We start from the raw sequence: 16,179 nt of genomic DNA, 5'->3' as shown, positions 1-16,179 counted from the left end.
TTCTTGTTTTGAAATAAGAGTCTTAAAAATGGTTATAAAGCAGTATGTGGCTCTTTAATGATTTCCTAAAAAAATAAATGAAATTGCATTTATAGGCAATAACATACGTAAAAGCATTTTTCTTGAAAAAAAGAACTTACATAAAAACATTGATATTTTCATAAAATACTGTGTACTGTTACAATTATTTTTAATGAACAGTTGTAAAAATTTAAGGTCAAATTTATTATTATACTCTTTTTAGGGGATTTTTTTTATTTCATTTTTATCAAGTTAGTTCTTTTTTCGTCAAAAAAAAAAATTCAAGTTAGTTATTTTAATCCATAAATTTTTGTATTGTTAGCCTTTAAACCACACTTCGTTACAAAAAAGTTTATATGTCCGTTAAATACCTAAATTTGAGCAAGTCAAGATTCACATAATTCTAAATGTGATGTTTTGGTCAACATGTCACAAACTTTCAACATTGTAATTACTGGACAAAGAGAAATAAATTGCAACAATTCTAGATGATGGACGGCAAATATAAGTAATAGTCTAACTAGTACCCCGGTTTAAGGAAACAAAAAAAATGTAAATTTTATATTTTTTTTTGAAAGAATGTAAATTTTATATTGAAAACAATATTTCTACACTTTTAATTATTTAATTAAAAAAGTTTAAATAAATTTTTATTATATTTGTTTCCTTAACTAATGTTCCAGGGACATTAGTTAGCATTTTCCTATAACTATAGTAAAATAAAAATCTTGACACCTGGGATCCTTAAACCCAACGTTATTGCCGCATCATACCTTTATCACCCATACAAGCTTTATTTTATTTTATTTTTTTTTTTTTGAGGGAAACAAGCTTTATTTTATGGATTGTGGTTTTTTTTTTTTTTTGAATAAATTTTATGGATTGTGGTTAAAATGCTAATAATGCAAACATATATCGACTAAAAGGAATACCTTGGTATACAAAAAAAAAAAAAAACTCAAAGATCAAATTTGTTATGAATCTCTAACTTAAGGACCACAAAATATATTTGACTTAAATATTTAAAAATTACAAAAAATAGTCAAGTTGATTTTTGGTTGTCAATTACAATGTTGAACTTTAATTTCTAAGAGATTGGAGAAATTAAATCCTTGCAGTGCTATTACCTCCGAAAAAAGAGGCAAAAATTGAGAGCTTAAGCAACTCAAATTAAGTTCACTAAAAACAGTAAGCCAATTTAAAAAGAAATTTCTTACTTAGGGCACTGATCAGCAACATAAAGAAAGTTGCTCTCTTTCTTCAAAACTCTGGTTAAGCAATCATTTAAACTCATAGTTCACCAAACATTTTAGTGACAATGCAAGAGACTACTGAAAACAGCACTTTCTACAAAGTATGGTTAAAGCAAGCCCTATGGATCAAGTTCTTTACATAGCCCTGTACATATTACCTTTCTTATATATCAAAAAGTCACACTCAAGGGAATTTAGCAGTTCAACAATGGATTCTTCATTGGATCCATTGAAGTGCTCCAAAATATCAGTCAAAGTAGCCTGAAACCAATTAACCACACATTTTATGACCACAAAACAAAGGATATAAACAGATATCATAAAGCTTTTAATCTGAAATATAAACAAAATGTTCTCACTAACCCCTGAATCAAAGTTCTTCAGCCACTCTACAATAGAACTCTCTGTAGCTTTCAACTTAATCAAATTCAATTCCTCTGTTTCACTGACTTTTAGACGTTTGCTTGTGAATTCCTCCTCACAGGATAATGGAAGCTTCTGTACTTGGCAACCATTCATAGGTCCAGAAGGTGCTACTTCATCAATTTCCATCGTGCTTTCGGTAGAAATGTCAGCTTCAACATGACTTTCCAGGTTGCGTGTTTCTAAAGGAGGCTCTGACAAATTTGATGCATTGTTTACAGCTTCACCATCTTTCACAGACTGGTGACCTTCAGATTGAGGGCTTTCTAAGGATATTCCACAGGTTCGCATTGTCAAGTAAGCCTTGATGTGCGGATACGTTATCTGCACCATGAAAAATTATTCAATCTCAACCTCATCGAGTAATATATCCAAAAACAGAAAGTTGTCACATGGAGGGCAGAGCTGTAGATTGAAATGCATTGGCCATATTTGCACATCAATGATCAAGAGATGAACTAAAATCATTTAAGGCCATAGATTTATACTCACTTCTTCTGGCAATTCATTTTTTATTGGCTTCAACTTATCAGCAGATCCAACTTTTACAATAGCAGCCTGAATAGCTGATATGTAATCTTGTTTCAGTCCTATCGCCTCACAGAATCTAGGCCAATCAAACGGCAATCCTTCTTGGGCAGCATCCAGTAGATACTGAGCAACAGTTTGTTCTTGTATAGGAGCTGATCTACCAGGAAAGTTCTGAGATTACAAACGGGGGGAAAAGGAAGAAGTTATTATATATTAAAACATGTAAAGCATATATGTTTAACAGTAAGAACAGATTAGCAAGACATACAGCAATCTTCTGAAGAGAAAGACCTTCTTCGTGCCACATTTTCCATGCATCAAACTTCGCTCCTGACAACTTCGTTGATTTGTTGGTTACTATCGGAGATACTTTCCGTACTTCACTAGTTTGAATGCTTGGTACACCATCCAATGATAGGTTTAATTCTCGTGATAGTTTCTGAATAGCTTGAATAAAATAGTCTCCATATCTTGTTACTAGGTGCTGTACAAAATGATTCAGAGCTTTTAGTATTTCAAATGACAGAAATGATAAGATGCCTTTTTTTGCTGCAATTATATCAAGACATATTAAGACTAGTTTCCATCTTTCTTGGTTATTATCATGATTTGTTTCCTTATTTAATTATATAGAATTGTATTAGCAAAAATATGGGTTATTGCATAGTCTTTTTGTATCATCAAAATTATAATCATCAACCGTAGAAAACGACGTTCTTAAGTCAGTTCTTTATTCTTTTTCTTCTCTCTTTATCAAAAACCCTATAACTTCAGCGTACCTGATTCACACCATCAATGAGTGCTAGCCTTGCTTTTGAAGATGGTCTTGTCAAAGCAATTTTTTTGATTGTTTGATCACCACATAGAGCATATCTACAAAGGTATAACAGCTTCATGAAGAAATTATGGATCAAAGAAACTTTAAGTAGGACTGGCTCTTTTGAAGGAGTTAAAAGATAAAATAAAACTTACGGAGCTGTTCCGACACTTCTTGCAAGCTTTAATCTTTCTTCTAAAAGCATTTGGTAGAGCTGTCCCTCAGCCTGAGTAGAGAAGGACAACGCAAAGATTTAGATTAACATATGCCAGTGTTTTGGAAACAAATACATATGACTAATGTTTCTTAAAAACAAAATAAATCAAAAACAGTATGACTGGTGTCCACTTATTCAAGAAACTTCATGAATGTGCATAGCATGGATTGCATGAGTTTTGATCCATGGTGAACCCACTTCTAATAACCGGATATATTATAAATAATAACAAAAAGTTATTATTCCATAATATATCAATGGTTATTAGAAATTGGTCAGTGGTAGGCCAAAACTCATGTAGCCCATACAATTATACTCTCCCAAGCTTCATTGAGGAGAAAAGAAGTTGAAAAAACAGAACACTACTCATTACAACCTCCGAGAAACCTTCTGATCCTGAAGTGGGCAAAATTTTGAATTCTTCTCTGCTTCTATTTTCCTCCTCTTCAAGCTCACCAACCAATGGCAAAACCAAAGGAGGTTGATAGTCTGGTCTACAAGAGGCCAAAAATTTCTCTCCTTTTGAACTGACACTGGTTCATGAAAGAACAAGGTTTATGTTGGATTGTAGTTTTGGTTACGAAACATTACATATACAATGAAACTAAAGGCACATATAGTAGATGGGTTTTGACATTGGAAAACTAATAACAGCAATGAAGTAAAAAGGCTTCAAATGATTGCTGTGATGTATCCCGGCCTACCTTATAAGTCTGAACGTGTCACGGACAACCTCCTTCAAATAACCTGTTAACCATTAGGAGAAAATCATAGTTTGATCTCACAATTTTCTTGAAATTAAATTTACTGTATAAAATATATATTTTTTGTGTAAATTGCGAAGTATGGCATAAGTAAATCTGCTGCAGCAAGAAATACACTTAATTTACCAAATAAATAACAAGATATATGCATGAATAACTGATTGCATTTAAAAATATGCTAATTATTATTCTTTTCAAACCTTTTTTTTCTTAGTATATAGATCATATGTTGATACTGCAACAAGGTAAAAAATTCTGCTCGACAGTTTTTTTTTTAAAGAAATTCTGCTTGACAGTAGTAAGAAGGCAACTTATTCTCTCATTGGAATAAATGGAAATCAAAGGAGGAAATATGAATATAAAGGGGTCTAGCAGAAAAACAGAAACTATTTCATCCATGGTTCTCACTATTGTAACATAGTGCTTCCAATCTAATCATGCATTACTTCCCTCCAGTCTCAAATATAAGCAACAAAAAAGTTCTCTTTGATGGTCTTAAATATAAGCAAATGTTAACTACTTCAATATATTAGTTAATGCTGTTATTCCTAAATTAACCTTCAATTGATTAAGACTTTTTTCAAATAAAGTTTTTATTCTCATGGATCAAGTTCCATGAGGGGTAATTTGGAAAAAATAATTTTCTTATTATTGAGAAAATTAAATGACACTAACTACTTTTCTTAAGGGGTGTGAAGTTAGTTTTCTTTTTTTGCTTATTCATGAGACCCGGAGGGAGTAGTTTCTAAAATCAGGAAGTAATTTGTGTACTATACTACTTTTACATCATGCTCACGACCATATAAAATGACTAACAAACGGTGAACAAGAAAATAAAACTTCAACTACAAGGTTGAATAGAAAGTGGGAAGCATGATTTCATTATCTCAAGCTAACAAAACCATATGGGCTTCACAATGGTTATATCCAAAAATTAAGCGCTGTTTGTTTTAGATTTCTGGTTCCCCCAACAGCATAATAGACATTCTCTATTTCTGAGGTGTTTGCTTCGAAAAGGTTTTTTTTTTTTTTTTGCTTGTACGGAAATCCATTTCGAGTGTTGAACAAACATGCACTTAATAGTTCAAATTATGTAGGGGTGTTCAAAATATTCAGTTAACTGAACCAAACTACTAACTGAACTGTATTGAACCATTTTTTAACTGAACCATTTTTTAAATACCAATTTAAGTTCAGTTTAAAACCAGTTTCTGAACCGGTTTAAGTTTATGACCCGTTTTTTCTAAATATCACAAAAACAACCTCTGAAGCCCAAATTCATTTTGTTTCATACAAAACGAAGCTCAAAATGGGTTTTTTTACCATTGTCACTGAAAAATGGGTTTTTTTAAAAAACAATGACTAAAATCTGGTTTAAAAACCAGTTCAAGAATAATCTGGTTCAAAAACTGGTCAAAAATAAGCAAACCGGTTTGAAATAAATAAACCGGTTCAAAACTGTAAACCGGTTCTGAACCGGTTCTAAACCGAACTGGAACTGGTTTGAAAAATTAACCAGTTTTTTTTAAAGTGGTTTTAAAAACTGAATTGTATCCATTAATGTGGTTCGGTTCCAACGCAGTTTAGAACCATGAACACCCCTAAAATTATGAAGAAAATAAAGAGATTATTTAGAATGCAGTAGTAAATGCAATTGCTCAACAGAGTTCAACTAAGCAGAGCAAGATCATCAATTGACGGAACAGTTTGATCATAAGCTATAACTGCAACTAAGTAAATAATTTCAATTTAAAATACCTAGGGAAATTAATTGATGTCCGAGTGCCTTCCACCAATTTGCTTGGTATGTTTTACCAAGTCCATGAAGTGGAAGCTTGTCATACTGAGCATCCATTATTTTCTTTGCCTACAAAACACAAGTAAATAAAACTATCAACAGTTGGAAGGTAAGTGAGGAAATTTAAAGGCAACAATCAAGGTTGAACGAAAACCTAAATTAAAAACCCTAGTGATACTTACACTTCTAGTGTACATCAACTAGCATGACAAAGCAGTAACCTACAATGCCACACAAAGCAGTAACCTACAATGCCACATCTGAATATGCTTTTAATGTACATCCGCTAGATAAAAGATCTATTTGTTAAGGATTTGAATATGGTCATATATAATGCCATATGTAAATCAATAAGCTCTTCGGCTTCAACTGACATTAAGAATAACCGGAAATAGGATTTATAGTTTTTTGCACCCCATATCATGTGATTATGAGCTAAGACAGACTTTTTGTGCAGGTGGAATAATTTAACTCTCCATTTAAATAGGATTTATAGTTTCATTATATTGTAATGTTTTCAGAGGATCATTTCCGAAATTAAGTCATCAAGTATTAGTTTTGAGCAACTTCACTTGGCAGGTTATTATATAAATAGAGTAATGTTAACAACACTCTCTTTTGAACACCCTCTCTAATACTCACTCTCTTATTGGTTTAAATCATTGTGGGTCTACACTTTGAAACTTGAACCCGCACAAAATGGTGGGACATACATTGATTTCATCCGATAAAAGAGTGAGTGCTAGAGAGAGTGTTGAAAAGTGAGTGTTGCTAGCATTCCTCATATAAATAAATATATAGTAAGGGGAAAGTATCCTCCTGTACTAAGTGAAATAGAACTTCTATCGGTGGATGCAATATAAATTTCCATGGTGATTTCTCTTTCGTGAATTCTTTTTAGTGCAACGTTACATTTAAATGGAGAGTAAAATCCAACCCAAAGAAAAGATGACATAAGAAATAAAGAATATACTATGTAATGAATAATGTAAGGTTTTTTTGTGTGAATGAAACACAACGATAATATGCTAATAGACAAATTGAGAGTGCATAATGAAAAGTGCAAGAAACTAATGCCACCATTAAAAAGAACTAAAAATCAAGCAAATTACATTTAAAAGAGATAATGAAAAATTTCCTAGTTTTAATTTTGAACAACTTACTCGAGAACCACGCAGGATATCAATCGGCATATTAAGGCCCCATCTGCCGTTGCATGAATGAATGCAAGCCATTAGAAGAAATGCTTCTCTTGACAAGTCACGCTGCTGCTTCAAGACTTTGCAGTTATCACAGTTCCCTACAAACAAGATTTAAAAGAAACTGAAACATGGAGTAAATCGAAAAAGATAAGCTTTTATCCCACGTAAGATTACTACTGGATTTTGTCAACTCCAAAAATTAGTTGATATATTTATAGAGGGCTTCAAGTTAACTTTAATTGCAACAACTTTGGAGCATAGGCTCTAAATTGAGAGAGTGCTAGAATTAAGCACATTGTTCCCTAATTCTATAAAGCCAACAAAATAACATAAGGTTATAATATAAGCTTAAGTTCTTATTTTATAACAGTACAGTTGAATTTAAGGATCTAAGTGAAAGGCTTACCACATCTTTCAGCTGAAATTTTTTCCCCGAAGTGTTCAAGCAAGAACTTTCTTCTGCAAGTTGCCGACAAACAATATTGTTGGGCAGCCAGCAATGACTCCATCACAGCTCTTTTTTGGTTTTCCTGTTATATTGGAGACCCAAAAGCATAATTAAGACAATAGGGACAACTCATACAAGGGAAATATGCATATGGGGTCAGCAAGTTCAAAGCTCACAACCACAAAATTCATCAACCAAACATCCTTTTTCCTAAATACAAATATGTATACCGATTTTAAGTCTGCAGCATAAAAATCTCCCTTTGCAAAGTCACTTCTTGTGTAGTAAAGCCAACAAACAGAAGCTATACCATCTCTACCACATCGACCACTTTCCTGGTAGTAAGACTCTAGATTCTTAGGGCAGCCATAGTGAATCACTTTTCTTATATTCGGTTTATCTATGCCCATGCCAAAGGCAATTGTGGCCACCATGATTTGTATTTCATCTCTAACAAATAATCTGCAAGAAATTAACATATAGTCGGTTAGGCTTCAAATGCATCAAGCATCTTCAACAAGAACGAGAGAGGGGGAAGGAGCATGCTCTGCTCCCACAATGATTAAAGGCAAAACTTGATTTCATATTCTTAAAATATACAAGACAAAATACTCACCTATGAGACTCCTCCCGTGATTTTCCATCCATTTGGCCATGGTACATTCCAGCATTAATACCTACTTCCGTAAGTGACTTGTAAATCTATAAAAAAATATCATATCAATAAAATATTAACACAAGTGGACAGTGATACGACAGCATGTTAACACTCTTTTGGGTTTCACTTGTAACATATCTAGTGCATTACCTGTTCTACATCTTTGATTGTTGTGCAGTAAATTATAGTTGAACAACCATTAGCAACTTCTTTTGAAACTTCCTCCACAAGCTCATCAATAAAAGATTGTCCACGGTTAAATTGTTTGACACCATAGAAAAGATTTGGGCGATCAAATGAACCAACTACAACGTAAGGATTATTCATCTTCAGGGAATTGGTGATGTCAAACCGAACCCTGGCAATATGGTACAGGTATAAAGTTTATCTCATTACTCTAATTCACTAAATATAGTTACAAAATATTATTAAAGAAAAAAAAAATCATGAAGCACTGCAATGTAACTAGAAAAGGCATCACATAAATTCATTGAACAAATTTTGAATGTAGAAATATCAATATATCTAATTCTTTCTTATAGTAACACATGATTACATGGAATGGAGTTAGCACACAAGCAATGGACATCACTTTCCCTTAATGAAATGTTGTCAAGGAGAAATAGAAAGCAACAACCAACAGTGTACAGTACAGGGGATATACTACTGGAATTTTTTATCAGTAAAGATTTAAGTCAAAAGTATCTTAGAACAAGACCTAGAGCTGCCTAACCCTATCCTCTAAAAAGAGTTTAACAAAAATGACAAAGCATCCGAGAGAAGGAGTGTTTCTCTCAATAAATTAAACCAATGGATATCAGAACTCTACATTCTTAACTTAGCTAAACTAATCCTCACTTGTTCATTTGTGTTTTGATTTTCAAAATAAGTTTCTGCCCTAGTAATCTACCCATAGGATCATCTCAATTGAAGGATGGAAAATACGCCTTAAATGTCAAACAGTATCCATCATGTCACGATGTCAGTGTTCAAATCAATAAAAATCAGTTGTAGAGTAAATATATACAAAGTAGGCACAAAATGTGGACAAAACTATTATAGAAAACAGCAATGATATGCTTCACTAACAGCCAAAACAAAAAATGCTTACTTTTCTGTAGCAGTTGCAGTTAGACCAACATAGGGAACATCTAACAGAACGCCACGTAACTTGTCTAACTGCTTGTATTCCACCCTAAAGTCATGCCCCCATTCCGATATACAATGTGCTTCATCAACGGCAAAAAGACTAATTCCTTCTTTTAGCAAGTTGGACCAGAAACTGCATAAATGACATAAGTTTAACATCAGATCATAATTAGATAACGCACAGTGTGGACTAAGATCAATGATCTAATCCTGAAAAGATACCACCAACTAGCAATTATAGTGAATCATTGGATTCATACATCAACAGAAATGTCATTATGTCATTGTAGAATACACACGTCCATGTGCATGTGTCAAAAGGGATGAACAAAAACAGGAAAACAAGAAAGGATATTCATGCCCGATAACCTCCTGGTTTAAAAACTTCAGCTCCAACAACTAATAAACTCAAAGCACTATGGTCCCTCATTTCTTTGAAAAAAGAGCATTTATTGATAAAATAAGGAAAACAATTCTACTTTAGTCTGATATGATTTTGCAGCTTAACCATTTTCTAGAGTAATTACTGACACTTCGCTCTATCGATAAGCTATATTATTTGTAATTATCCACCCAAGATAAGGTCATAAACTATACAGAAGAAGCTTATGCATAACTTTATTCCATAGCATACCTGGTAGGAATTGTGCATGCCTTCTCAGGAGTCATGAACAGAATGTCAAATTGACCACGCTCGGCTTTACTCTGAACAGTGTAATCCTTCTGAGCGCTTGAAAGATATTCAGCTTTGATACCTCGCTGTTTCAAAGCCATTACCTGATTTCCCATATTTTCCATATTAGAAAGTCACATTGTTTGAAGCTACATAAAGTAATTCATTCAAACCAATGAAATGAAAACAAAAAGATCAACTGATCAAGAAGAACGGATTAATTCACCTGATCTTGCATCAATGATATTAAAGGGCTCACAACTATCCCAGTCTTTTTCACAACCAATGGAGGTACTTGATAACTGTTCAAAATGAAAACAAAAATTTAGTTAAGCTTTTTCAACTTCCAGTTTAAGCAAGACACAAGAAAAACACAGAGAGAGTGAGGGAATGATGATGTATTTTACCATAAGGACTTTCCACTGCCAGTAGCCATGACTACCAAGCAATCCCTTTTCTCAATAATTTTCTCAATAACCTCTCTCTGATAAGGTCGAAAACTCAAAAACCCGAAGTAATCCTGAATAATACAAGTTACAAACATATCAGTATTGATCAATCCCTTAACATACAAATACTCAAAATCACTGTAGCACCGACACTTCTGATGGAAGACATGTCTGGTGGTGTCTGACACGTATCTTTGTCCGACATCGATGTGACACCGACACATGTGATTACATTCAATTAATTCTTCTTTTTTTTTCTTCAAATTTTTACCAGCATCAACATATCCATTTCATGTACCAGTACATTATTAATGGGGCAAAATAACAACTTTTCCATTACACATTAAAAAAATCCCTAAAAACCTAACAAAAATGAAACTTTTTTGAAAACCCACCTAGTAAAGTGGAAACTAAAAAAAGGGTATCAAAGTTTTGTAGCAAGAAATAAAAAGGCATAATGAAAATGAAATTGGAAGGTTTATGCAATAATTTATCTACATTTTTATAAAAAATAAATAAATAAATAAGAATGAATGGGGTTGAATAATATAATAGGGTTTACCTTGAGAACGGAGAGTGTGGTATCCATGGTGGTGAATGCGAATGAAGGAGGAAGAGAAGACAAAAAGTTCGAAATCGAAGCCGTTCAACTCTCAACAACTGTGTCACTGATGATATATACAGTTTCTTCATTGGAGTACTCACTCTCTCATACTCCCGCCAATTCATCTCTTGGTCCTGGGCCTGGGTTTGGGCCTGGGAGAGGCTCACTATGGGCTAAATTTCACCTGGGCCACATTGATTGAGAATTTCTTTGAAAATTGCTGTTCCCACTATTGAGATTGCTAAAAAAAACTTACCCGTCGGTAGTTAACTGCCGAAATTCCTTGTTCCGCGGCGCGGCAGTTAACTGTCAAAGTGGCCTTTTTTTAAGTGTAGATTCGACGGTAGTTAACTGCCGATGAAGGTAAATGTGTAATTTCTTGATGTTTCATAGCAAAAGTTGAAGTGAGAACAACAAGTTTCAATTTCTTTTCCCAAATTCCAATTTTACTCGCACCTAAAATTTTGGATTTTGAAATTCAAAGTGATGGGTTTGTGTCCATTTTTGTTTATCTATATAATGTGAAATGGAGTAGGGTGTTTGAGAAGAATGAGACAAGAAAGCATCGACTTATTTTTTTAGTGCATTGTTTACTAAATAATTACACATATTTTAAAACTATAGTTTTAAACGATATAATTTTGTATTTTTTTATAAAATGTATTACATGTGAAATAATATTTGTGTGGAGAAAGTTTGTTAAGTACTTAATTATTAGATTTAACAATATTCAGATACTCTTGCAAATGTCTATATTTAATAAAAAGAAGAATGTTCTGTAAACACTCATATAGATGTGTATGCACCGAGAGATAAAGAAATCACAAGAAAACAACGTGATATATTGATAATATGATAGAAAGTTAGATAATGATAAAATGAAGTGTTTAATGAATGTTGAAGAATTTGAAATGTTTAAATAGTGTTTTACTGAAATACATGTTGATGCGAACAAAGTAAAATATAAATTAGTATTATTTTTATATATAGTTTTTCTATATTACATTGATTTCATCCCTTTCATTGTCTCAGAAAAACAATACCAAAGCTACCATAAGAAACATAACTTCCAATTTCCAAATAACTATGTTCCTTTATTATCAATATTTTAATTTCAGAGATTTAGTAACTCTTCACATCTTTTATAGTGTCACTTTCAAAGGACAAATTTTCTGTATTCATCAGCTTCTAGTGCCATTTCTTCAAGGCTCCTATCTTTCCTCTCTAAATCCACAGCTAGCTTCCTTTTCAACTCCTTCTCCTATTCATTTATCTGCATCATTCACAAACAAACAATAACATCCAAATTTTTACTTGTTTTTTAAATGAACTGAAAAAACAGCCAAATTATTAAAAACACAAATGTTCCATCCTACCAAATCATAAATGTCATCATTGTTTTCGAAATCACCGTTTTTCCGAGGAAGTATATGGATATGAACATGAGGAACTGATTGTCCGGCTTGAGGTCCATCCTGGTTCAAAAAGATTGATTTGGTTAAGTTGAAAAATTGTATAGCCACATAGCATTGGTCTTAGGCAACTTACATTAAAAGAAAAACCTTATATGCTCAAAATCAAATAACAACATATTTCTCCAAACTGTCTTACTTGGATACAAAATGTAAGTGATGATGCATTGTGATAGCTTTCAAGTTGTCTACCAAGTTTATGTGCTATGCGCCATAACTCAATATTCTCATCATCAGTAAGATCAGCAACACGCTTCACTTCGCGCTTCGGACAGATTAGAACATGTAGCTAGCTACTGTTAAGTCAATCAAATTCAGCTTCAAAATCCGGACATATCAAATGCTGTTGTTGTCTGTTACTATTTGAGTTGTACTTACGAGACCCACACTTACCAGATTGTAAAGATAGATTAATCATTCCTACCCGATATGTATTACTACGTACCATATCTCTAAATCTAAACCCCTTAAAAAAATTCCTTAAATATTTAGACACTATTTCAAATTATTTGTTTTTTTATTTTTAAATACACACTTATTAATACTACTAATTATCTTCCAAGATGAAAAACCAGAATTGAACAATTTTATACATAAATGATAATCTAGTGATATTCATGTTCATTAATTACACTACCAACTTTTTTTTTTTAATTAACATCAGACTAAAAAGGATATGACCTGCGAAAGATAAAAAGAAGAGTGATGATTAATAAAGATATTTAAGCTTGAAGATCATAGGAGCAATAATAGATCAAAGAGGTGAGGGAGCAAGACATACCAGTGACAGCAGGACGTAGGTTGACAAAGGCAAAAGAAAGATCTGTTGTATGAAACACTGAACTATGGTGGATCTTGTAAGCTCCAAAATCATAGTATTCAACAGCCATCTTTATTTACACCCCCCAATAAAAGTAACATTAATCTCATATTTGGATAAAGAAATACAAAGTTAACATTTGATGATTATGGTTAGTTGTTTATTTACCTTAATGGAGTGAGTAGAGGAGATAATAATGCTCCTTGATGTGTTATACAAGAACAATCAGTAGCTAGATGATTTACAATTTGCATTTTGCTATGGAACTTATAGAAATTCTATGTCTTTCTTGTTTGACTATTATTCTATTTTTTTTTAATTGATTCCTTTTTACTTACTCCATTTGTCCTACCTTATGAATGTATTAGGTCTTCCTAAATATATTTAAAAACGTGTGAATGATATAAAAGTACAGAAATAATTAATTAGGTCAACATTCAACACTTGTTTATTCCTTCAAAAAAAAAAATTGTAAATCACTTTTTTATAGTCCTCCTATTATAATTGTGTCTATATCAATACCTGCTATCATATATTTTTCAATATATAAAATAGTTAGAACATTCAACATTTCTTTTCATATTGACGAACTCGAGTAGTTTTTCAATATTAATGATATACTCAACATTATCCTCATGTTCTTTGAGTTTCTCACTTAAATGCTTCAAATCATTCACTATCATTTGCTAAAAGACTCATGTAGCTTCTATTTTTTTTAGGGAATTTCATGTATATTAACCAATGTATAATTAACATATTAAATATTAAAATAAATTGATTCAACAAATAATTGTATAATTTTTTAATATTATACAATTGACAAAATTTAGTTAATTCTCTAGATAATTATTTTTGGTCATACTATTATTTTCACAATTTTTTTATTCATACTATTGAAATACATATGCTTTTTTTGTATAATTTTTTTTAATATTATACAATTGACAAAATTTAGTTAATTCTCTAGATAATTATTTTTGGTCATACTATTATTTTCACAATTTTTTTATTCGTACTATTGAAATACATATGCTTTTTTAATATTTGTTTATTTAATGATTTAGAGTTGTTTTTAATATTATCATAACTTCTACAAAATGTTTTATTGAAAAACTTTTAAATTAGAGATTTATTTTAAGTTTTTTAAAGAAAAATGGAATCACCGGACCACTTTTTGATAAAGTCAAAGCTTCATGAAAATATTTTACGATACAAATTTTAATATGAAAAAAGCTTTAAAATAAAATAAAAATAAAAACTACCAAACAACTTTAGCTTTATTTTTGAAATTCTTTCTTTCAACTTTTATTTTCAAGTAACTTTTATACCGTAAAAAAGTCAGACCAAACGGTACCATAGTCATGTTTGATCATTAACCTTCTTCTTTGTCGATCTGCATTTGTTGTTGAGCCCTTTCACATTTCTCCAAAAAAAATCATTTTACGTCAACTCACGGTCCTTTTTAACAAACTTTATGTTCCTCCATTAACACCTACTTATCTTGAAAAATTACTTCTTTGAACTCCAATGTGACCCAAAATTTTTGGACGGAAGAAGGTGTGAGCAATAATAGAGTGAAATAAGTCTTCTATATACGAATGATTTCTAGGTGTGAAAGCTAAATATTATATTTCAGTGTTGAATAATGTACACTACTGTGTTTGTATATTAAATATTAAACTTATTATACTTTAATCAAACGACAAGGAAGAAAATAAAAACTAACAATAGTTATCTATAAAAAATTTCTTCAAAAAAAATAGTTATCTATAAAAATTGAGTTCTATGAAGTTTTAAGAAGTCAAATTTATCGATAATTGATACTAAACTAAATAGATTATCAATATTTTTTAATATTATCTTTCTTTAAACCAACAAAATTGTTGAATATTTTTTTTCTTTTGAAGTAGCTAATGCTACTCATGGTTATGAAGACCTTCGTCCTTGTCTACCAACTTATACGAAAATGTGAATGTGGGAATCCAATGGAGAACATATGAAGGAAAGATAGGAGTTTTTTTTTTTTTTTTTTTTTAAGGAATGGAGGAAGGATAACAGATTGAAAAACAAAGGTGTTGGAGTGTTGAAAATTAAATAACAATATTAATTTAATTAAATAATGTAATACTTTCTTTTGCTAACATTATAATGTAATAATTTAATCCAAATAAAAAGTTAAATTAATTTTAACGGGAAGTTTTTGATAATGTAATATTTTTACATTATAAAGTAACAATATTAATATTATAAAGTAACAAAGACTAGAATATTATAAAGTAACAATATTAATTTAACTGAAAACCACTCGTAGGTTTGTTTCCAAGTTTTTCCTTTTGGAGTAGAAATCAGGAATCGTTGGGTGAGATGGACGATTCGAACGTTAGATCCTGTACAGGGCCGTCCCTGAGAATTCGGTGGCTCGGCTCTGGGAATGAAAAGAGGCCAGTGATAAAATCAAAACGTATTTTTTTTAAAAGAGCAATGCTCTATTTATATTTTTTAAAAGATAAATACAACGTGCTGTATATATGCGGTACACCCATAGGTGAAAATAACTACCGTATACATGAGGAATCCCCACCTAACATCAAAAGCAAGAGGAAAATTAAACCTGCATAAAACAATTAAAAGCCATGCGCTGTTTGCACCCCCTTTATTGCAGGATAGTATACTACTGGATAGTATACTACTGGATAGTATACTACTGGGTATAATTTTTTTTTTTGAGGCCCATCCTTGAGGGAGGCCCAGCTCGGTTGAGCTGTTTGCACCCCCTCAAGGCCGGCCCTGATCCTGTATGACACAGTTCTTTTTCGATGTATGCTGAGTGCAGACCATAATAACATTTATTGATTTTTTTTTGAAGCAATTTATTGAATT

At 31.8% G+C, this 16,179-nt stretch overlaps 2 protein-coding genes across 2 annotated transcripts; both read right to left on the bottom strand.

The window, feature by feature from the left end:
• Window positions 1–1,276: 1,276 nt before the first annotated feature.
• LOC146939413 (uncharacterized) lies at window positions 1,277–11,050 on the bottom strand. Its single transcript, XM_085753076.1, has 19 exons — window positions 10,966–11,050; window positions 10,362–10,474; window positions 10,181–10,256; window positions 9,916–10,058; window positions 9,244–9,414; window positions 8,283–8,490; window positions 8,091–8,176; window positions 7,705–7,936; window positions 7,433–7,556; window positions 6,988–7,124; window positions 5,785–5,893; window positions 3,967–4,009; window positions 3,639–3,795; window positions 3,201–3,271; window positions 3,008–3,101; window positions 2,497–2,712; window positions 2,190–2,399; window positions 1,638–2,021; window positions 1,277–1,535 (listed from the first exon to the last, which is right to left on the bottom strand). Exons 1-19 carry the CDS (start codon window positions 10,990–10,992, stop codon window positions 1,410–1,412), a joined length of 2,727 nt encoding a protein of 908 aa, XP_085609202.1. The 5' UTR covers window positions 10,993–11,050; the 3' UTR covers window positions 1,277–1,409.
• Window positions 11,051–11,949: 899 nt separating this feature from the next.
• On the bottom strand, window positions 11,950–13,603 carry LOC146939412 (bifunctional bis(5'-adenosyl)-triphosphatase/adenylylsulfatase FHIT-like). Its single transcript, XM_085753083.1, has 5 exons — window positions 13,468–13,603; window positions 13,259–13,369; window positions 12,619–12,765; window positions 12,384–12,482; window positions 11,950–12,280 (listed from the first exon to the last, which is right to left on the bottom strand). The coding sequence occupies exons 2-5, from the start codon at window positions 13,367–13,369 to the stop codon at window positions 12,269–12,271; spliced, it is 369 nt and encodes a 122-aa protein (XP_085609209.1). The 5' UTR covers window positions 13,468–13,603; the 3' UTR covers window positions 11,950–12,268.
• Window positions 13,604–16,179: the final 2,576 nt, after the last annotated feature.

The sequence above is a fragment of the Medicago sativa genome, chromosome 3 (genome assembly GCF_051527215.1).
Source record: "Medicago sativa cultivar Bolivia chromosome 3, Bolivia_mono, whole genome shotgun sequence".
Lineage (NCBI taxonomy): Eukaryota > Viridiplantae > Streptophyta > Magnoliopsida > Fabales > Fabaceae > Medicago > Medicago sativa.
This window is presented reverse-complemented; position numbering and strand designations above follow the sequence as displayed.